The following is a 23,983-nucleotide window of genomic DNA, read 5'->3' as shown; positions in this document are numbered from 1 at the left end:
TGTTCTGCTCTTCCTCTTTTTTTGCTTGTCCTTCTTCCTTTCTGTGGCCTCCCACCCCCCCACCCCCCCCCCCCCCCCCCCCCCCCCCCCCCCCGCTCCATTCTGGCTCTTTTCTTACCTGTGAGTTCACACCAATAGATGATCCTTAACTGCCAAATGTGTCAGAACTACACTTCTGCCCCTGGGCCTCATGCGCCACCTATTGGGATTTCAGACCTGGTAATGAGTAGGAACTGAAGAGTCTTCCAGATTCACAGTAGAAAATTTTATAAGTAGACGTTTCTGTTTGAGAGTACGTCAATTGTCTGTTTTCCACGGTTGTTACTGTAAATACCTTGTACCTGTTCGTGGGTTATTTTGTTCCAAAATATTTTGTCAAATGTGTATCGACCAAATTAAAAGCAAAGGCTTTCATGTCAGCAGTATCTTCATGTGTGTGTCTTCTTTTGTGTAATTTTCATTGTATAATACCCAGATTCCATTATTCTTTCCCATACTCCCTTTTTTCAGCATGCTGATTTTCATGTCTAGATAAGCATTTTCTAAGCTGTGTTTTCTCAGCTCTGTGGTCAGGTAAGTGAGGGAGAAGCTACCCTAGGTGAGGCTCCTTGTGGAATATCCACATCCTGGCTGACTCGTGAAACATTTAGTGCCATGAGGATTGGGAGACTACTTTTAATTAAGCTGTTTCTAGACGTTTTTGAACAGGGAGCACTTTTTCTCATAGCATCATAATTAGCATGCCAATCGAGAAGGTAGTGTTTACAGAATACTGGGAAGGTCTTACAGGCTCCAGGTCTCTCCCCTCTTTGAGCACAGTCTGGCAGGGAAAGCACTGTGAGTAGTTGATGGTGTTTTCAGTTCACACTGGGCACCTTGAGAGCAAGCTTCTACTACTGAGTTTTCCTTCTAGGCCAACAGTAGGACAGATGGGATATCTTGGATATACAGTGGTCTTTTTCTCATCTATACTGACTTGATTAAAATTACAACTGGAAAAGAGAATGTGCAGCACCCAGAAACCCTTTTGAAGCCTGCAGTCTCAGACCAATTGTGTTATGTATAACACATTTTCCTTAGGACCTTGCATACTTCTCACAGAACGCTTCCTAGACTTTTGCTCAAGGTGGAGCCAACTAGATCCCATGACTTGCCATCTTAGGTGAGTTTTTTCGTAACACAGGATGTTATGCTAAAGTAGGGGGTGACAAATAGTTTTGGCCTCTAAGCCACCATGTTCTTGGCTCATCTCATTTGTGGCTTTCCACTTTTTTTTCCTTTTACCTCTTCCGGTCAAAGTAACCTAATACCCTTTTTTTCAACCTTGATAATTCTGGTTTCTATATGATAGCATCCCAACTCTAATCAATGCAGCCCTACATGTTCATTTTATTTTCCTATGTAATTACAACTATTTTAAATGAACTCGATCCAGTTATTTTATATAATACGAAAAATTGTACCATCTTTCGCTCAACACTCATGGACCTGACACCATTACATTTTAGGGTGGCCTATTTAGTTTTCATTAATTTGACCCTAAGTACATGAACTATGATGTGTCTTTAGCAGATACTGCTTTTGTTTTAAATATTGGTGTGGATTGTAGCTTTTGTCTTAGATGAAGGCCTAGACGGGTGCTTACCATGTTGGATCTTCAGAGATCGTAAAGTGAAGAGGGGCATCTTTTAAGCTGAGTTACATCCCTAGATCTTAAAAACCCTGAAATTGTCCCCATTTCTCAATCTTGCAATTTCTGTTGAGTAACTTTGAGTATGCAGTGTATTAGTTTCCCCTTCCTGTCATAACAAATGACATGAAATTTAGTTGCTTAAAACAACACAAATTTGTTTTCCGACATTTCTGTAGTTCACAGGGCCAAAGTCAAGGTGTCAGCTGGGCTGCCTTTCCTGGAGGCACCAGAAGAGCATCCGTTCCCTTCCCTTTATGTTTTCTGTCGGTTCGTGGCCCGCTTGCTAGCACCTACATCTCCTGCTTCCTTCTTCCATGTAAGGGCCCTTAACGTTTACATTAAGCCACCTGGATAATCTAGGATGATCTCCCTGTTTTGAAGGCAGCGGATTAGCGGCCCTAAATCTTTGCCATATAAACTGCCATAATCACAGGGTCTGGTGGTTTGGACTTGGACGTCTTTTGGGGCTACCGCCTGCTAGACCTGGGCTTGAAATTTGAGGTTTTGATTCCTCTGCTTGACCTATTGCAAGCTAGGTTTCTTCAGCAGTATATCTTCTGTGGCCACCTCACTGTGTACATGTATTAGTACCGCAGACTGCTTGTAGTCTGGGGACTCCAGTGTCAACCCCCGTTCACCCTTTACACACAAGTGAGGTCTCCACAAGACTGATTTTTATGTTGCACATTTAAGGTCCAGTTACTTAGGATCTTCCATTGGCAAACCATACCTTACTCAAGCAGCCTTCCAACCCTCCCCCTGCTCATTTTTTTCTTCCCCAAGAAAATGCTCCCTCTGTTTCCTGTTAAACTGCTATCCTCACCAAGCCTGGCACATTTCCCTCCACCTTCCAATGCTAGTCTTGCCAAACTGCATTGTATTTTAGGAATTGGAGAAAGAACAGAAAAACCCTGTAAGGCTGAATTGGGCCTCATTTAGTATTGATTCAGTGCAGGAATGTAACATTTTCGTTACAAATTCTCCAGACTGGAGACACTACACTAAATCTGAAAACTGAAAAAAGTCATTGGAATGAAATCAGATGTGTCAACACTTTTGATCCTCACCAATTAATGGCTTAGTTGGTTTGAGCATAATTTTAATCAACTTTTGCTTCCATCACCACCCAATCTATTCGAATGCTTGTCGTGGGCCTGGTTTGTATAAATGGGAGAGTTTTAGTCATATGAAATAAGAAGGTAGTAAAAGCCAATCAATTCCAGTGAGGATTCTGGGAAGATGGTGGAGTGGGACACCCCAGGAATCTGCCCCCCCCCATGTGGACAACAATTACACTCATAGAACCTGTCTGATGTAACTATTTGGAACTCCAGTCTCTTGAAGGCTCACAACTTCCAGGGGAAGACTTGTACAGTAAATTTTAGCTCTTCACACAGTGGCAGCTACCCACCCCCCACCCCTGGCCATGTGAGCATCTTGCCCACAACTTACAGGAACTAAGGTGGGTAAAAAGGACCCTGTCTTCCAAATTGTTGGGCATCTGTGCTTTGCTGATTGCTAGTTTTGATCAAAGAGGTGCAGGCAGACAGGCATTTTCATTCTATCTCCCCCATTAATGCAATCCCCTTCCCCCACCCCACTCCCACCTCCCGGCTGAAGTGACTTTCAGGATATTTAAAGGGGCAGCACTCCACCCACCCATCTCCCACTGCCCTGACCTCAGTTTTGCTTTTCCCCTTTGGGGAGCCAGACTTTAAAGACTAGGACTTTGAAAAACAGCTGCATGTACAGGGAAAATTAGAAAGTGGCCATGAATGCCCAAGGAAAGGCTCAGAATGACATAAGACACTTTACACCTCAGGCTGATCCTCAGCGTAGAGCATACAATAATAAGACAGTAAATCCTGGGAAAGGAGGAGAAACTGATTTACACAGTTACACATTTTAGATTCAAAAGTCCAGTGTTTCACAAAATATAAGACAAACAGGAAAGTGTGACCCATTCAAAGGAAAAAACTTGAACAGAAACTGTCCCTGAGAAAGACTTAATGGCAGATTTATTAGACAAAGACTCCAGAACGATGGACCTAAAGATGCTCAAAGGCCTAATGAGAAGTGGAGAAAGTCAACAAAATGATGTATGGACAAAATGGAAATACCAACAGGGTGATCAAAAACCTAAAAAGAAACCAAGAAGAAATTCTGGAGCTGAAAATACCACAACTGAGATGAAAAATTCACTAGAAGGATTCAAAGGCAGATTTGAGCAAACAGAAAAATCAGTGAACGTAAAGACAGGATGATGAAATATATCCAGGCTGAGGAACAGAAAGAAAAGATTGAAGAAAAGCAAGCAGAACCTAAGAGACCTGTAGGACACCATCAAGTAGACGAACATACACTCTGTGGGTGTCCCAGAAGAGGGAGAGAAAGGGGCAGAGCAAATATTCAAAGAAATAAATGGCTGGAAACTTCCCAAACATCCAGGAAGTTCTACAAACTCCAAGAAGTATGAACTCAGAAACACATTATAGTTGAAAGAAAAAGAATGAATCTTGTAAGCAGTAAGAGAGAAGAAAATTGTCACATACACAGGATCCTCAATGAGATTATGTGCAGATTTCTTATCAAAATTTATAGGCCAGAAGACACTGGGTCAAAGTAAGAGTGCTAAAATAAAAAAAAAACCTGTCAACCAAGAATCAAATATCTGGCAAACACAGTCCTCCAAAAGTGAGGAATAAATCAAGACATTCCCAGAAAAAAAAAAGCTCAGGGAGTTTGTGACCACTAGATATGTCCCACAGTAAATGTTCAGCAGAGTCCTGCAGGGACACTAGACACTACCTTGAAGCTGTATGGAGAAAGTAATATCTTCATAAAGGTAAACATATGGTCAATTATAGATGCTGGTACTATAACAATGGTTTGTAACTGTACTTTTTTCTTAGCTAAGTGATTTCAGAGACTAAATACATATAAAGAAAAAAATTATTATAAAACTAGTATTATTGTAACTTGGCTTTGTGACTCCAAGTCTTGTTTTCTACGTTACTCAGGAGACTACTGCATTTAGAAGAATTAGTTTTGGTTTGGGGACATACAGTGTATAAAGTTGTAATTTTGTGGCATCAACAACGTAAAGGGGGAGGGATAGAGTTGCAAGAGAGCAGAGTTTTTGTATGCTTATTCAACTTATGCTGCTACAAATTCAAATTAGAATGTTATAACTTTAAGATGTTGATCCCCATGGTACCCACAAAGAAAATTGCTGTAGATTTCATGCAAAAGGAAATAAAGAATTCAAACATTTTACTTTTAAAAATCAACTAAATGTAAAAGGGAAAAATACAGGAATGAGGGGAAGAAATCTGGACAAACTTTCAATATGCCCTATGAGCTACAGAGCATATGGGAAACAAATAGCACAATGTCTCCTCTAGTGGATCAGACAGAGACTTTCCACCTCAGCAAGAAAGAACTGGATGATAAACTGAGGACAGTTCACGAGCCCCCTTATAGGTGGGGAAAAAGCGGGGGGGGGGGGGCGGGGGCAGGACCCCAGAGGGTTTTGCTGGTGCGAAGGGGCTCTTCTCTTCTGCCAGGCAGAGCTGGCTCTGCTAAATGACCATCTCAAATTCACAGCCAGCAGAGTGAGGCAGGCAGGAACTGACAGGGTCTGCTGACTCCACAGTGCCTGGCACATTGTAGGCACTCAATAAATGCTAGTTGAATACATGAGTGAATGGACTTTCCACACACATGCAAGTGAAAGGCTACCAGGAACCTGATGCTGGCCAGCTGAGTCCCTTTATGCGATGTATCGTGACAACACAAAGCCAATCATCTTCCAGTCTTGTTTGCTCCTGCTAAGGAGGAGGCAGAGGGCACTTTGCTTGGAACAGGGTTCCTGAGTAAAGGTCACCTGCTCTTGCTGGTGAAGAAAAAAGCAGGAGTGGTGAGCATAGAAACCAGCCTGACCTTGGATACTCTTTGTGCTTGTGGAACTGCAAAAGGAACCCATGACTTCTCTCCTGCCCTATATTATGTATGAGACTGGAAGCCAGGCTCCCTCTCCATGCAAGGACTCCCACCATCTGACTGTTAACAAAACTGAGGTAAGGCACCAGCAAAGCTAAGGACCTACTTTGTTGGACATTATAGCTTTAACGCTTGATAAGCGCACACTTACTCTCCTGCTGAGGATAATGAGCATAGTGGTTGAGAGCTTGGGCTGTGCATTCAGACAGACCTACATTTGTACCTGCCTTCATCACTTAATGTGTGTGTATATGTGTGTGCATGCCTGAATGTGAGCTTGAGTGAGTTGTTATCCTCATAGGCAAAATGGGATAGATTGCAGGACCTACCACATAAGGTTATTATGGAATAAGACAGCATAAAGTGCTCAGAGCAGTTAGTAAATGTTAGATGCCACTGTTACTCATACGTTAATTGAATTGCGCAAATGAGAATTTTCACCACTGGTAGGGAAAGTAATATTGAAGGATGAAGATTTTATGGCTTACCTCTTCTTGGCAAGGTATTGCGGGCCTTTGGGGATTTCTTTCTATCAAACATCTGAATTACAAATAGCCAACACGTAACCACCATGAAAATATCCAATGGTGGACTCCCACCCTGGAGTCATAGCTGATGTCGGAGCTCTAGTGGGCAAGATATCTGATTCCCCACACACCATGTGAGTGTAAGTCACCATGTAAGTGAGACATTGGGTCCTGCTTAAAACTCAACCCAGGCACTACTTCCTCACCGAGGAAGCCTTTCTTGCTTCCAGGCTGGGCAAGACACCTTTTCCAAGGCTCCCAGACACCTATTGTTGCTGACTTTTACTGGAGTGTTTCCCTCTTCTTGAGGGCAGAGACTTGCATGTCATATTCCTGGAAGTAGCATTTTCTCAAATATTTGTTGAGGAGTAGAGGATTGGGCATTCTTTGCTACCCAGCATTTTCCCATGGACACTGTGCTACCTATCAGTTATTTTTGAACCTGGCTGCACATTAGAATCACCTGGAAAGCTTTATGGGGCACCTGCGTGGCTCAGTCGGTTAAGCCTCTGACTTTGGCTCCAGTCGTGATCTCGCAGTTCATGAGTTCGAGCCCCACATTGGGCTCTGTGCTGACAGCTCAGAGCCTGGAGCCTGCTTCAGATTCTGTGTCTCCCTCTCTCTCTCTCTGCCCCTCCCTTGCTCATGCTCTGTCTCTCTCAAAATGAATAAATGTTAAATTTTTTTTTAATAAGAAAAAAAAATCACCTGGAAAGCTTTAAAAACTACTGGTTCCTGGGCCCCATTCCAGGCCAGTGAAATCTGGGTATAGAACTCAGGCTTGGGTGTTTTCCAGAGTCTCACATGTTTCCAAATACAGTCACAATTGAGACCCAGCATTATAAACCATGAATGCTAAGCCCTCAGGCTTACCCATAGCCCAGCCAGCCCACCCTCATGGAGCTATTGGGGAACACAGGAGTAGGGCACAATGACTGTGCCCATTGTGAATCACATTCGTAGTAAAGCAGGAATGTCCTGTCATGTAATTTTAGTTTTAAAACAATATCTAAACAAGCAGAGAAAAAGCCAAAGGAGTTCAATTCTTTAAATTGTGGTCCACGAGGGCTGCCTGTTTGGCTCAGTCTGAAATCCGACTCGATTTCAGCTCAGGTCATGGTTTGTGAGTCTGAGCCCGAGTCGGTACTTGAAGTCTGTGGTTAAAAAATTACGTGTGTTCCCAGTGGGGAATTATACTGCCTATGTTTCACCTTTGGAGCTTCCTGTCATTAGTGAAGCCATGTTTGCCAGAGGAGAAGCACAGAGGGGAGGCTGGGCGGAAAGATGGCAGCCTCTGCTGGTCTCACCCAGCCTCTTCCACTCTAAACGGGTGGGATTTCCTCTGGACAGAATTCAAGGCAAGCATAAAGTATCATGAGACTACACAACTTTCCAAACGTTTCTCATGTTTAAGGGATGTAGATTTTCCTGTATCTTAAGTAGTAAGTAGTAAGCTGGAATTTCTTAAGTAGTAAGCTGGAAGAGGGATGGCATTTAAGGGTTGGGGTGAGCGAACAAATGGCAGAAAGAACCAGTAATTTGGTGCAGCAAAGGCCTCTTTCCCTTATGGGTTGGCTGGTCTTTGGCACATCACATGGTTTGTCTGCAACACACCTGAATGATAATACTGCTTCTAAGATGAGTTCAAGGACACACAGGAGGAGGTTTGAGAGACAGTTTAGGAACACAGAGAAGGGTGTGAGCTTGAGGTCACAGAATGATTTCCAAAAGGCTAAAAAAGCAGAATGAATGTGTTTTAGACTTAATCAGATTGTGAGTACAGAATAAGCAAATGAGCCGGTTCCCAAAGGAGAATTTGGGGAACAACAGTGTATTTAGTGAAGGCTGAAATAGCCGCTGAAAATCTGTTTTTTATCAACTTTATTTCCCAATTGCAGTCATTTTTCATACAATTAAATATTTCTACTTGCTATTGACTAAAAAATAAACATATAGATTAGTTGCCAGGCAGAATCGTTTTTAGCAATATATATTTGACTATTAAATATGTGTAAAATGTTTGGTAGTAGTACAGAACAAAATTAAAGGGTTTATTGATTAGTTTTTAAATAAATTAACTATTCCTAAAGCCCAATACTAGAGTTTCATATACTCATGTACTGCTATTTACTGAAGCAACATAGCTCCCATTACCATATTCCCTGCTTCACAAACTCCTAAGTTTAGCTACACATTATACTGCATTACCTTAGGTAGTAAGAAACAGACTGTTAGCTCTACATAAGTTTAATCTTGACTTTACTGCATTTAGTAATCTCTTAACAAGATGTGTTCCTGATTCCTTTGTATAAATTTGTCCTCATTTTGAGACATAAATTTCATATTTATTTGAATTGAAAACAAAGTTATGGGGCACCTGTCTGGCTCAGTCAGTGGAATATGTGACTCTTTATCCCTGGTTTGTGGTTTCAAACCCCATGTTGGGTGTAAAGTTTACTTAAAACTCTTGGGGGCACCTGGGTGGTTCAGTCGGTTAAGCGTCTGACTCTTAGTTTCAGCTCAGGTCACGATCTCACGGGTCCATGAGATGGAGCCCTGTGTCTAGCTCCACGCTGAGAGCATGAAACCTGCTTGGGATTCTCTCTCTCTCCCTCTCTCTGCACCTCCCCACTTGCTCTCTCTCTCTCTCTCTGTCTCTCTCAAAATAAATAAACTTTAAAAAAAACAAAGTTATACTTTTCTGAGAAAATAAGCCTGATTTTGACTCATTGGTCTAAAAACAAAGACTAATTGGCAGAGGTTACATGGTGACTATTTTCCATAAATTGCATTAATTAAATCTACAATCCAAGGCTTTCGTAAACTCTCTGTAAAAATATTGTACTGACAAACATGTACTGAAATTACTGCCTTGAACTCCACCCACCAAGTTTTCTTGAATAGATCAGATTAAACTGTTTACCTCTAAGAATGAAAGGGTAGCAGGTGTGATTAGTAGTTATTTGATAAGTCCTGGTAAAGTCTTCTGTGCCTGCTTCCCAGGAACAGAAAATTAATGAGTCTACTGATTGAATAACAAATCCTTTTAAAAGTCAGGTCTTTGGGGCGCCTGGGTGGCTCAGTCGGTTGGGCGTCCGACTTCGGCTCAGGTCATGATCTCGCAGTTCGTGGGTTCAAGCCCCGCATCAGGCTCTGTGCTGATGGCTCAGAGCCTGGAGCCTGCTTCGGATTCTGTGTCTCCCTCTCTCTCTGACCCTCCCCTGTTCATGCTCTGTCTCTCTCTGTCTCCAAAATAAATAAACGTTAAAAAAAATTTAAAAAAAAGTCAGGTCTTTGGGGTGCCTGGGTGGCTCAGTCAGTTGAGCATCTGACTTCGGCTCAGGTCATGATCTCACAGTTCGTGGGTTCAAGCCCCGCATCAGGCTCTGTGCTGACAGCTCAGAGCCTGGAGCCTGCTTTAGATTCTGTGTCTCCCTCTCTCTCTTCCCTTCCCTTGTTCATGCTCTGTCTCTCTCTCTCTCTCAAAAACAAACATTAAAAAAGTTAAATAAATAAATAAATAAGGCAGGTCTTTGCTTTCAGTAAGATTCAGAGGATTATCAGATGGTAAACCCTCAGAAGTAATTTGTGATTATAGATAACTGGAACATTTGGTGTATAACTTGAAAGAAATTTAAAGAATTAGGTGGCATTTTTATAACAAGACCCCTCTGCTCCCTCATACATCAACACAGTCTCAGCAATTAGACCCATAAAAATGAAAAACAGAAGAGGACAAGGTATTCTTTCAATTCATCTGTGAACATATGAACCAACTGGAAAAAAAATCCCCATCTGAGATGAATTTTCTTTTTAACATTTTATTACTGGAAATTTTAAACATTCACAGGAGAGAGAGTAATAACATGGACCCATACCAGCTTCAGCAGTTGCCAATATGCTGCTGTTTTCAGTTCACAGAGGGACATTATACCTTCTCTGCTTAGGTCTTCGTCAGGCTGCTATAGCAGACCACCACTGACTGGCTCCCATGGTGGGCAACACCTGTGCCAGAATGTGTGTGTCTGCTTCTTTGGGCAGGTTACCTGGAAGTCATGGATGGATTCTCTCTGCCTGGAATAAGAAATGACCCTCCCAAGAGAGGTGAGGAGCCCCCCACAGATTTCCTGCTGAACGAGCAGCAGCAGGGCAAGTACGGGCTGCGGTGGAGGGGACGCAGGGTGCATGTGGCATTTTCAAGTCACCTTGGGCATCATGGCTGCTCCTTCCTCCCTATTTAAAGAAAGCCCTTGTTCTTGGCACTAGAGGCCTGACTCATGGATATGAGGGAAGCCAGGGCGTGTCCCACTTGGCTGAACTTGTACAGGCTGACTGTGGTTTGCAGCAGCCCCCAGGAGAGCTGCAGAGCATCCATGAGACCTCCTGTCTAGGAGCTGATAGGGGTCCTCCATGGGCCACATGGTCAGATGCTTTTCTTTCCTGAGAGTGTCCCAGAGTGGAACCAACAAAGGGTGAAATGATTTGTTCACTCATTTAAAAGTGCCTACTCTGTGTCAGAACCAGTGTTAGGCTCTGGAATATGAAATGAATAAAGCAGCTTGCTTCTGTGGTGTTCAAAGGCAGAGGGGAGTGGTAACAGAAAAACTAGTGCTATGAGGGGATGAGTGGACACTGAGTTGATTCCTTTTTTTTTTTTTTTAATGTTTATTTTTGAGAGAGAGTGTGTGTGTGCACAAGCAGGGGAGGGGCAGAGAGAGAGAGAGAGAGGGAGAGAGAGGAAGATACAGAATCTGAAACAGGCTCCAGGTAAGCTGTCAGCACAGAGCCCGACACAGATCTGGAACTGGGGAATGGCAAGATCATGACCTGAGCTGAAGTCAGACGCTTAACCGACTGAACCACCCTGGTGCCCCAACACTGAATTGATTCTTAAATGAAGAGTGAGTTTCCCAGGGGAATCTGGGTACTTGGGGCACTGGGGAGACTGGTCCATAGCAGGTGGCTCACACCCTTAGGTGCAGGTGGAGGCTGGGAGCCTTGTGGGATTAGAAGGTCTGCATGGGGCTCAAGCTGCTGTACTCTCCAACAAGTGAGGATACAAAGGAGAGGCATCTCAGTAGCTAAGGGGACAGCCACCTCAGCAGGAAACAAGGACACAAAAAGGTGACTGTTGAGGCAGCATGTGTGTGTTGGACACAGCAAGGGGCAGGAAGGATGCTACCGAGGCACAGGTTATCTCAGATTACTCAGGTTCACAGCAGTGCCGTCCCTAAAGTGACCCCAACTGGTGACACCCATGCTGGTCCCTTGTGTCCTCTACTTGAGACAGTCAACTCCACAGTTGCTCCCAAGATGTCAGTGAGCTGGGTTCCTGCGGCATACTGGCCCCTGAATCTTGCCAACGGAGACACAGCCTTGCCAACAGAGTCAAGCTTGTGGATCTTTGCCAATCTGCAGTAAATGCCTACAGAAAGAAAAGTCCCATAACAAACGTGTAGGTTCTCACAAGGTCCTTCGAGTGTAGCTAACCTCCTGGCTGGTGGAGGATCTCTGATCTGTGGAATTATTCTAGTCTAGAAATTGGTTGAAGGGACATGTCTCTACCTGATTGTTGCTCAAGTCAGGCCTATATTCACAAGACCTGACATAGGTTTTAACTACGCCAACCAAGCAGGAATCTAGTGGGCAGTTTATCCTTTTCAAACCTAGGCACTTGGTAATCAGTCACCCCAGAATTATCTGCGGCAGGGCCATTCTGATCACTACACTGGCCCTGTTGCCTGCTATGTTCAGCTTCCTGGCTTGACACTAAACTCCTGAGTCTTCCTTTCCCATTTAAGCCAGGGTACCTGTATTAGTTGCCTCTGGCTGCCATGACAAATGGCCACAAGTGTAGTGGCTTAAAAGCACAGAAATTTATTCTGTTATAGTTCTAGAGGCTGAACCCACCATCAGTATAAGCAGGGCTTGTTCCCACTGGAGGCTCTGGGGGACAGTCTGATCTTGGCCTCCTCCAACTTGTGGGGGCTGGGCTTCCTTGGCTCGTAACAGCATCTGCACATCACCTTCTCTGCATACCTGGGTGTAAAATCTTTCCCTGCCTCCCCCTCTCAGATCCTGAATTTAATCACGTGTACAAAGACCCTTTTTCTCCCCAGGCTCCAAAGACTAGGATGTGGACATCTCTTGCGGCCATCCTCCAGCCCACTCCAGAGTCCACCTTAAATGTGATGGGAATTTTTGGCCTCTCAACTTCACTTGGCCACCACTGAGTTTAGGCCCCTAGTAGCCAGTCGAGCAAACAACTAGAACTTCTCCTTTGTTTAAACCAACACACTATCCATGAATTCAATCCAACTTAGTATCATTTTCTTTCTTCTCTAGACTCCTGCCCTCAGAATCTATTCTTTCATTTTGGCTGACATGAATTCTTAAAGGGCTGTGTTCTTTTTGTGTGGAAGCCAAGTTGTTCCAGTATCAACTTTGTTATTGGCTACTTCAGGTCTGAAAACAGTGGTGGCGTGGGGAGAAACATAAGATCTGTTTCCTTGGGGACGGGACAGCATGGGAGTAACAGTGGGTCTGGGTGTTGGTGAGCCTGTCAAAGACTCCTAAATACCTCCATTCTGGTTCAGAGGACACTCTTTCTGTGTTACTGAACGAACTGTCACATATGTGGCTATTTCAACCCTGTTTTACCCCTTGCATAGCAACTCTCAGGGTTTATGTTTTAAGAATTCAGGTTGTTTTGTTTGCTGCTTACATTGCAACTCAGGACTGTTAGAAATCACCACCCGACACTACAATCTTGCATTGCTTTTGCCTTTCATGTTGTTCCGTGGTGATCGCAATGGAGCAAACCTGAACAAATCCACAACAGATATTGATACCAGGTCACCACAGGTGATTAGCCACTTTCCACCACAGGGTATGGGCTGCCAGATTCTTTTTGCTGGATACTAATGGTATTTCTGCTCAGGCCAGTGTAACTTCTTCCTTCAGCTTTCCCTGTGTTACTTTTGCCTCTAACTCCCTCCCTGTTTGTCAGTTTTCCTTTAGAGTTCTTGGTTTTAAGCAACAGAAACCAATCCTAGTTGACTTAAGCAGAGAAGGGAAATTATTGGAAGGATCTCAAGTGGCCCAGAGAATGAACTTGAAGCCTGGAGAATGAGCTAAGTCTCAGAACCAACAGACCGGGTGCAGTGTAGTGAGCACGTACTGGGCCCCTGGGGAAGCTCCACTGCCCTCCCACTGGGTGCCGTTATCCCCACCACCACAGGCTGCTGCCTTGGATGGCCTGATTGTGCCTGCCTCTGCATCACTCTTGAGTCAGGGTTATGACGTCAAGCTCTGGCTTCCTGTTGCCAGGAGCAAGGGACCTCAATAGATCAGTGTACTTGGGGAGAAGATGATTGATTAAAAGGTACATTTCTTTGTCCACACTTTATTTCAGTCCTTACGCCAGTGAACTGTAATGGTCTATTCATCCACTTGTGTGGATTTTCCTGGCAAACAGAGAGCTCATTATCAGCACAAGTCCTGTGCTTTGTAACATGAGCATGTGGCATCTGTCCCCGGCACAGCATACACACCCAGACAAGTGGGTCGTCACTGAAGGAATAAAGTAAGTGTGTAGGCTGTAAAGCTGCCCTTGGCAGGTGAGGGTTTGTGTCTGTGGTCTGGAAGGGGGAGATGCAGTCATCTCTCTTATTCTTAGAGGGTAGAACTTGTAATTCACATCTTAGAAGCAGCACAAGACGGTTACTGAAATGTGTATTAAGTGGAAATGCTAGGTTCTAGGAAAACCTGGATGACTTCACATTTTTCTAAATATTTCTTGATTAATTTGCAAAAGTTGCAAGAGGAACCACAGCTCTATCACATTACGACCTATCAATTGGTTGTCCATTAGAACCTCGAGCCTTTGGGGTTTCTCTTCATAGTCGTTTGTAAGTGGAAGTAATGGCTGTGTGCTGCTGGGGCCTCTGGGTCTGATAGGCAGTATGGTGGGGTTTCTCAAGGCTTCAGAACCACCTTGAGGATAAGAGCTGAGACCTAAATGATCAGTAGTTCTTAGGCAGCACTTGAGAATGTGCATTTCTGACAAGTCCTCTAGGAGCTGCTGGGGGTGGGGTATCACACTGTTGTACAAAGAGTGGATTTCCTTGGGGTGAATGAAAGCTTCCTCACACATTAAAACAAAACAAAACCTTTCGTCCAGGGTCAGATTTGTGTGCAAGTAATAGAAACAGTCAAACTGTTTACACAAGGGACACCCCCCTCACCTAACAGAAGCCCACAGGAGGTGGGCAGTTCGACCACCACGGTCAGGAGCCTGGGGTCTTCCCACCTCTTCATTTTGGCTCTGTGTGAAGGCTGACTACCCTTGGGCCTCTTTGGCCACATACGGGAGGATAGAGTTAGGTCTGCCCTGTGCCCTCCCTGCACTCACTGACATCATGTGCCCATCACCTGACCAGTGACAGCCAGCAGGACCAGGCCCAGGCCCAGAGCAGACTGGCCGCGTCTGGGGTCTGCCCTGGTCAGAAGGAAGCAGGCTGCTGGGGGATCTGCTTGGAAGAAGGAAGGCGACAGGAATCACATGGCTACTTGGCAATGGAGAGAAAATACATATCATTATCTGTCACTTAAGGTGACAGTTTTTCCCTAGAATATTGAATCACTCCATTTTATGTTTATGGCAAGATAATGGTGACAACAATTTAGTGCTGGGTTACAAAGAGCCTAATGTATGACACTTACAGCTTTTTAAAAGTTGTTCCTTTGAGTATCTGACAAACATTTAATATAGACCATTCCATAGAAAGAAGAGTATGATCTTGTTTATTCATAATATCAGGGAGACTAATTTAGGGGCCATGGATGGCCACTAGAGCAACAGTGTCATATCAACACTCAACATGGATTTCGGATGAAGGGTTTCTGATCTAGACAATCTGGTTCTGGCACTTATGACCTGGAAGATTCGAGGAAGACCCTACCTTTTAGGGGTTTCAGCTCCTTGTATGTTTAAGGAAGAGTATGAGCCCTGAGAATGCAGGGACTGGTCTGCTGTGTTCACTGCTTATGCCCGACACCTACAAAAGTGCCTGCCACACAGAGGCGCTTGGAGAGAATGTGACGAAGGAATGCAGGAACCTCCCAGAGTGGTTACACTGCCTCTTCAAAGGACTGTTGTCAGACTACAAGTAAAGAGCATCATAAATGTGAGATGCTGTTACTTCACTTGAGGGACACTGGAATTCCTTAATGATGCCCATCTTTTCAGTGGGAATATGGCTTTGTTACAAAGATAGGTATACCCTCTGTGAAGAAGCACAGGTGCTCCTCAAATCAAGTGATGTTTTTTGAGAGTGTGTGGGACTGATTTGGCCTATTATAACCTGGTCTGTCTCTGCCTGTGTCTACCTGTCTCTGTCTCTCTCTCTCACTGATGTTTAGGGCAGATGCACAATGTGTTTGGGAAAGAAGTATCATTGGATTATTCTTTGAATCTGCGTCATGGAAAATTTGATTTGTTAATTCACATGCCTGACAACATAATGCTACAGATCTTCTCTTTTCTTGATTTGGATGACATTGGGCAGCTCTCAAAAACCTGCAAAAAAATTCCAAAAGGTAAGGCCTTAAAATATTATATACACACACACACGCACACGCACACACACGTGTGTGCATGTATTTTTTACTGGTAAATATTACACAGAATTTCAAAGAGAAAGGACATGATTTAGAAAACCTTAACTTCATGTAATGACGCACTGGATTTTGGCAATGATAAAATATGTTTTACTTACAGCCTAAGAAACTGGTTAAGTTATGCTCAAGAGGAAAAAGTAGCACCAAGAAAGAAAAAGTGGTTTTTTGTAAAATATAAGGTCAATGAGCACTGTAGGCAAAACTATTCTAGCAAAAGGAAATGCATCATGCTGCATTTCAAGGTAAATGGTGTTAAAACACACATATTAAAGAGAATGTTAAAAACAGTACTAATACAGTTTCTAATTGAACTTAAGCAAATACTAAAAACAGAAAAAGAAATTGCATGGAAATTCCTAAGGGTGGTTTTCACCAGTGTCCTTCAATGAGAAACTTGGCAGCAGATTAACAAAGATCCCTGGGAAAGAATTACTTTTCAAATTCCTAATTTTACACATATTGTTTCAGGCATCTGTAGATATTTGGTAATAAATAAATTTTGAATTCCTTAGGAATGAGAAGCAATGAAAATCTATCTTTGTATATAATCATTATTTAAAAGTTAGAAAACAACTAAAAATCACTTAATCCTACCTCCAATTGCTATTAAATTGTGGAATAGTTCCTGTATTTTTCCTAAAAGCTTGAGTATGTTTTGTGTTTGTACCTACTAACTCCCTTCACCCATTTTGCCCATCCCTCCCACCCATCGCCCCTGGCCCCCAACGACCACCAGTTTGTTCTCTGTATTTATGAGTCTGTTTCTGTTTGTGTTTTTAGATTCCACATAGGAGTGAAATCATTTGTATTACTTTTTTTTCTGTCTTATTTCACTTACAATAACACCCTCTATATCCAACCGGGTTGTCACAAATGACAAGATCTCATACTTTTTTTGTGACTAGAGTAATATTCCATGGTATATACAAACCGCATCTTTATTCATCTATCCACAAACACCTGGGCTGCTTCCATATCTCGGCTATTGTAAATAATCCTGCAATAAACATAGTGGTGCATATAACTTTCCAAATTAGTGTTTTCATTTTCTTTGGGAAAATACCCAGCAGTGGAATTACTGAATCATATGGTATTCCCATTTTTCATTTTTTTAGGAAATTCTGTACCATTTTCCACAATACACTCCCACCAGCAGTGTAGGAGGTTCCCTTTTCTCCACATCCTTACCCACGCTTGTTATCTCTTGTCTTTGATCTTGGCCATTCTGAACAGGATGAGGTGATCTCTCATCGTGGTTTTAATTTGCAGTTCCCTGATGATTAGTGATGTTGTGCACCTTTTCATGTGTCTTTTGACCATCTGTGTCTTTGGGAAAATATCTATTCAGGTCTTCTGCCTGTTTATTAATCAGATTATTTTTTTCCAGTAATGATTTGTATAATCTTTATATATTTTGGATACTAACCCCTTATCAAATATGTCATTTACAAATATCTTCTCCCATTCTGTAGGTTGCCTTTTTGTTTTGTTGGTGCTTTCCTTTGCTGTGCAAAAGATTTTCTTTTTGGTGTAGTCCCAATGGTTTCTTTTTGCTTTTGTTTCCTTTGCCTGAGGAGAGGTAGCCACAAATATGTTGCTAAGGCTGAGTAATCCATGAGATTACAGCCTATGTTTTCTTTGAGGAGTTTTACAGTTTCGGGTCTCACTGTTAGATGTTTAATCCATTTGGGGTTTATTTTTGTGTGTGGTGTAGAAAAGTGATCCGTCTTCATTCTTCTGCCCGTAGCTGTCCAGACCCAGCACCATTTACTGAGGAGACTATCCTGTCCCCATTGTGTATTCTTGCTTCCTTTGTTGCAGATTGATTGACCATGTTCTTACATGTTGGTACACATCTTTCCAGACATTTTCTAGCACAGACATCCTGTATATCTATGAACTATTTAAAGCACATCCCGTACTTGTAATTTTGTGACACACTGTGGACATTTCAATGTCTGTATTCTGCCATGGCTGCTGAGGAGCAGTGGGCAGAGCATAGGGACAGCTGGCATGCTTACTGTCTGTACATGTGCAGGTCTGTCTGTAGGGTGCAGTGTTAGGAGTTCAAATGCTGAGTGTGAGGATATTTCCATTTTATATTTTGATATGGCAATTTTGCCTGAGGAATTTCCTTCCTAACACAGGAATGACCAAATCTTGTTGGAATGATCCAGGAGAGGGGAGCCACCACTGGTTTCCTTCCTAATGTCCTGCACACTCTTAGCCCTTGGGTTTCCAGTGACAGGCCTTTCTCACAGCTCCAGCCACCACAACAAAATACCATAGATGGGGGGCACCTGGGTAGTTCAGTTGGTTAAGCGTCCAACTTTGGCTCAGGTCATGATCTGGCAGTTTGTGGGTTCGAGCCCCACGTCGGGCTCTGTGCTGACAGCTCAGAGCCTGGAGCCTGCTTCAGAATCTGTGTCTCCTTCTCTCTCTGCCCCTCCACCACTTGCACTCTGTCTCTGTCTCAAAAATGAATAAACATTAAAATTAAAAAAAAAATACTGCAGATGGGCCACTTTAGCCACAGACACTTCTCACAGTTCTAGAGGCTGGAAGTTCAAGATCAAGGTGCTAGCTGTTTTGGTTCTTATTGAGGCATTCCTAACTTACACCTTTTGGTGTTTCCTCCTACAAGGACACTAATTCTATCAGATCAGAGCCCCATACTTATGACCTCATTTAACACTGATTACTTCTTTACTCCAGATATAGCCACACTGAGGAAGCAGTTAAGACTTCAACATGTGAACCCTGTGGAGACCAAGTTCAGTCCATAGTAAGGCTTGAGTGTGAATATCATGGTTTCTATCACTGTTAAGACATCTAAGAAACACCAGCAGTTTTGTACCCAAACAGCATCTTCTACATTGGCCCTCACACCCGAGTGACACAAGAATCCTTTGTCAAATCAATTGTTCCATTTTTTGGTTCAGGAAAGTATGGTCCTGGGGCACCTGGGTGGCTTAGTCGATTACACGTACAACTTTGGCTCAGGTCATGATCTCGTGGTTCGTGAGTTCGAGCCCCGCGTTAGGCTCTGTGCTGACAGCTCAGAGCCTGGAGTCTGCTTCAGATTCTGTGTCTCCCTCTCTCTCTCTGCCCCTCCCCCACTCACGCTCTGTCTCTCAAAAATAAACGTTAAAAAAAAAAAAGCATGGTCCCAGTGATGCAGGAAGTGGCTACTTCATGCATGTATAACTGGGCAAATTATATGTAGGCACACGGCTCTCAGTTTGGTACCTTGATTTTTCTATCATGACAATAATTTATTCTACTAAAAATGCTATTATCATTGAAAAATGCCATTCTTCTATGGGGTAGACTGCTTGTGTTTAAATTGGCCAAGATGCCTTACCTTTTATCCCTTTAGTCATACCAAGTTACTTATGTAATTATTTTTTTAGATGTGTAACAGTGAAGAACTTGGGGAGAAATTTAACATGTTACAAGACAAACATGCTTTTGACACAAAGAAGGATAGACACTTACAAGAAGTTGTAAGCTTTCCACCAAAATGCAGGCCAACAGAAACACACAGAGAAGACAGCATTTTTCTAAACTTGACTGAAGTGACAAACTTTTAAAAGTAAGGATTTAAACTGAATTTTCATATAATAATGACTATCATTAAACCTTACTAAAGCTGACACTGGGTGGAAGAAATTACCTGGTAGATTTAAGCAGGCTAATTTGCTTGGGGAAAAACAAACAAACGAACAAAAAAACAACCCTCTTGACTCTGAATACTGTTCTGAAAATAAACTTATTTTCGCTCTTTTTTTTTTCTTTTTTTGGTAGTAATTAACACAGATTGAATAGATCAAATATCCATTTAAATTCTCCATTTTAATCTCTGACATGTTCTTAATTTTAAAGACAGTAAGAATAGAACAGAAAACAAATCTGTCTAAAGTATAATTACCTCTCTTTTCATCAGAGTTAAGAAAATAGACTTAAAAATGAGAATTCACTCATACAGATGAAAATAAAAAATCCTTTCTCATGGCGTAATGTGAAGAAATTCATGCCCTTCTCCACCCGAGGTCCTCTCCATGTCACCACTGCGGCTGAGCCATAACCACTCCTCTCCTTAGTTCCTGGGGCCACATGATCCACTAGACTTCCTGGGACTTGTATTAAAGAATCTGTTGCCCCGTGAGCTACCTCACCCTCCCCAAGTGTTTCACTGTCATGTGATTCATTAAGTGGGAGACAATTACTTGGTAATACTATTATCAAGCAAGTGAAAACTTATTTCCAAAGATGTATGTGAGATTCTTCAAGGTACCTATTTCACGTCAGATTTGAGGAATTACTTCAGTCAGTTGGTGTTTCTAATTTACTAGCAAGACTGAGAGCCATTAAAATACTGATAGTTGGGGCGCCTGGGTGGCTCGGTCGGTTAAGCGTCCGACTTCGGCTCAGGTTATGATCTCACGGTCCGTGAGTTCGAGCCCCGCGTCGGGCTCTGTGCTGACAGCTCGGAGCCTGGAGCCTGTTTCGGATTCTGTGTCTCCCTCTCTCTCTCCCCCTCCCCTGTTCATGCTCTGTCTCTGTCTCAAAAATAAATAAACGTTAAAAAAAAAATTAAAAAAAAAAATACTGATAGTTAATGCTCTGCTTTGCTATGTTCATGTTTAAATATAATTACTAAAATTATTAGGTAGCTGTGGGGTGCCTCGGGGCGGGGAGGGGGGGCTCAGTCGGTTGACCATCCAACTCTTGATTTTCGCTCAGGTCATGATCTCAGAGTTGTGGGATCGAGCCCTGCATCAGGCTCTGTGCTTAGAATGGAGCCTGCTTGGGATTAACTGTCTCCCTCCCTCTGCCCTTCTCCCTTGCTCGCGCTCTCTCTGAAAAATAAAAATAAAAATAAAATACTTAGGTAGCTGAATAAAACCAAAAACAAATCCAAAATGAGAAACAGAAAAAAGAAAGTTTTGCAGAGGAATTACTAGAAAGTGAACAACAGGTGGCCAACCCCACCCCACTCCTTGGTCATGGTGAGCCCTCCCCACAATACGGGCTCCCATGGGCAATGCCCGTGTGAAGAATATTCTTTAACATTTCTATCATTTCTTAGACATGTGATAAACTCAAAAACTTATTTCTGGGTAATTAGTAGTAAAAACTTTACGAATATGAAAACAGCTTTTGGCTTTGCCAGCAACAAGTGCTGGACATCTCTAAACCTGTTTCTTAGTTTGTAAAAGGGAGATTATGTGTGTCGTGTCCTGTCCAACCATCTTAAAAATGAGTCTAAGCCAAAACTAGGGAGTATACATGGAAGTGTTTTATACCGAAGTAGTCCATTATACAAATGTATTATTTTAAATCAGTAATCTCAAAGTGACTTCTGCGAAGCCCTGGGGACAGATCTCAAGAATCTTTCACAGGATGTAGCTACTTTTTATTTACTTATTTTCCAGCCTCATGGAGGTATAATTGACAAGTAAATTTATAATATATATTTAAAGCATACAACATATTGATTGGTAAAATGCATACATTATGAAAGGATTCACACTGAGTAATAAATAGCACCTCACATATTTACTTCTTTTTGGTGAGAAAATTCTGTCTTAGCAAATTCCAATTATACAATACAGTATTAACTATCGTCACTGTTATACATTAGACCCTTGACCTATTAATCTTATAACTGAATAACAGAACTTCACTAACCTCTCCCTATTTCCCTCATGCCCTAGTCCCTGGCAGCCACCATTTTACTCTGTTTCTATGAGTTTGACTTTTTTTTTTTTAGGCTGTACATATATAAGGGATAGCAGGCAGTATTTATCTTTTTCTGTCTGGCTTACTTCACTTAGTATAATGCTCTCCAAGTTCATCCATGTTGTTGAAAATGGCAGGGTTTCCTTTTTTAAGGCTGCATAATACTCATTTCATTTTTTTTATCCATTCACCCATAGTGGACACTAAGGCTGTTTCCACACCTTGGCTACTGTGAATAATCTGTGACAACCATGTGAACAGATATCTCTTCGAGGTAGTGGTTCCAATTCCCTTTGGATCTATGCCCACAGTGGCACTGATGGATCATATGGTAGTTCTATTTTTAATTTCTTGAGGAACCTCCACGCTGGCAAACCATAGTGGCTCTAACATTTGGCATTCCGACCAACACTGCATGAGGGTTCCCTTTCCTTCACATCCTTGCCAAGACTTGCTCTCTTGTCTTTTTTATTTTACCCACTCTGACAGGTGTGAGGTGGTATCTCATTGTGGTTTTGATTTGTATTTCCCTGGTGATGAGTGATGCTGAGCACCTTTTCACGCATCTGTTGGCTATCTGGATGTCTTCTTTGGAAAAATGTCTATTCAGGTCTTTTGCTCCTTTTTCTTTTTTAATTGGGTAATTTGGTTTTTTTTGCTATTGAGTTGCTATGAATTCTTTCCATATTTTGGATATTAACCCCTTATTAGGTATGTTGTTTGAAGATATCTTCTTCCTGTCCATAGGCTGCCTCTTCATTTTATAGATAGGTTCCTTTCCTGTGAAGAAGTTTTTCAGTTCAATGTGGTTCCATTGTTTATTTTTACTTTTGTTGCCTTTGCTGTTGGTGTCAAAATATAAAAAATTATCACCAAGACCGGTATCAAGGAGCTAACCCTCTGTGTTTCCTTCTAGAAATTTGATGGTTTCAGGTCTTATGTTCAAGGCTTTATTCTTACTCTATTTTGAGCTGTACTTGTGTTTACAGATCAAAGCCCAAGTCAGCAGTGAGGACACAGTGTCTCACTGATCAGGAAATCCAGTGTGATCCAAAGTCTAAGTAGGAGTCAGCAAAGTACGATCCACAAGCCAAATATGGCCTGCTATGTATCTTTATAAATAAAATCTTATTGGAACACAGCCCTGCCCATTTGTTATGTATTGCATAATGGCAGAGTTTGCAAGTTGTAACAGAGACCAGAGAGCCTGCAACATCTAAATAGTTACTACCCACCTACCCTTTTTCCATCAGGGATGACCCCACCAGGTCACATAGACCTCACTAAATCACAGCAAGTCCTTTGCCCCCTCCCCCCGCCAAATTCTTGGAGCTCCAGAGTCAAGAGCAAGGGCATAGCAATGCCATGGAATAGACTATATGTCTGACAGACATTTTTAAAATGATAAATGAGTATTCTAAGTTTTTTGATAAATGTTTCATATCTAGAAAGGAATAGATACAACCAGCAAAATTCTCAGATAACTAAAGCTACATTTTATTTATTTATTTAAAAAAAATTTTTTTTAAATGTTTATTCATTTTTTGAGAGAGAGCACGAGAGTGGGGAGGGGCAGAGAGAGAAGGAAGACACAGAATCTGAAACAGGCTCCAGGCTCTGAGCTGTCGGCACAGAGCCCGACGTGGGACTCAAACCCACGAAGTGTGAGATCATGACCTGAGCTGAAGTCAGATGCTTAACTGACTGAGCCACCCAGGCGCCCCTAAAGCTACATTTTAAAAAGCAATGTTTTATTATGTAAAATTTGATGTAGGAAAAGTACAACTGGACTTCAAATTCATAGCAACTAAAATTTTTATTTAGTAAGTGGTTCAAAGCATAGTGCCAAAAATACATTAATGTTTAAAAATTTCACTAACATTAAAAAATACTGTAGAACACATAACTGCAGAAAGTTCCAATGAGTCATTTCAAAATAAAACTGCCTCAGACTGTGAAAAGAAAAACCCTAGATGCCATAACTAAGTTATCCTTGTCCCAAAATAATGCCCTTACGTTGTCTCAGCAACCCTTAAATCACGGTGGTTATACACCATGAGCACATCCATCAAAAGACTGTGAAAAAAGTCAGTGACCACATTGCTAAAAGGGCAATTCTTAAAGCTGTCAGATTTTATACAGTGTTAAGTTCCTATCACAGGGGCTATAACACAATACAGACTTCAGGGAATCTTCAGGACAGATGGCACAGGTGTCTGTATCACCGAGTTACAATGGAATGAGAGCCCTCCCTTCCCCCGAACAATAGCTCACATACTACGTGATATGAATCCCAACAGATCACTTACAAATGTGTAGAACTCAAAGTACAGGT

The 23,983-nt window shown here is 42.3% G+C and overlaps 2 protein-coding genes across 5 annotated transcripts in view; one reads left to right on the top strand and one right to left on the bottom strand.

Moving 5' to 3' along the window:
• Nucleotides 1–23,983, top strand: part of CHAMP1 (chromosome alignment maintaining phosphoprotein 1) — a 36,331-nt gene that overhangs the window by 11,732 nt on the left and 616 nt on the right. Inside the window, exons 3-4 of one of the 2 annotated variants that reach the window (XR_007461176.1) lie at nt 10,264–10,326; nt 15,646–15,732. The gene's annotated coding sequence lies outside the window, so the exon portion shown is untranslated. Of the gene's footprint in view, nt 1–10,263; nt 10,327–15,645; nt 15,823–23,983 lie in introns of those variants that run through there. The other variant, XR_007461177.1, reaches the window with a different exon arrangement.
• UPF3A (UPF3A regulator of nonsense mediated mRNA decay) overlaps nt 15,012–23,983 on the bottom strand; it is a 31,686-nt gene continuing 22,714 nt past the window's right edge. For all 3 annotated transcript variants that reach the window (XM_049647302.1, XM_049647299.1, XM_049647300.1), the window contains exon 11: nt 15,012–15,802. In XM_049647302.1, coding sequence (XP_049503259.1) covers nt 15,538–15,802 — 265 coding nt within the window. In that variant the 3' untranslated portion in view covers nt 15,012–15,537. The remainder of the gene's footprint in view (nt 15,803–23,983) is intronic.

This window comes from Panthera uncia, assembly GCF_023721935.1.
Source record: "Panthera uncia isolate 11264 chromosome A1 unlocalized genomic scaffold, Puncia_PCG_1.0 HiC_scaffold_16, whole genome shotgun sequence".
NCBI classification, from domain to species: Eukaryota; Metazoa; Chordata; class Mammalia; order Carnivora; family Felidae; genus Panthera; species Panthera uncia.
The sequence above is the reverse complement of the archived record's forward strand: the minus strand, read 5'-3'. Positions and strand labels throughout refer to the sequence as shown.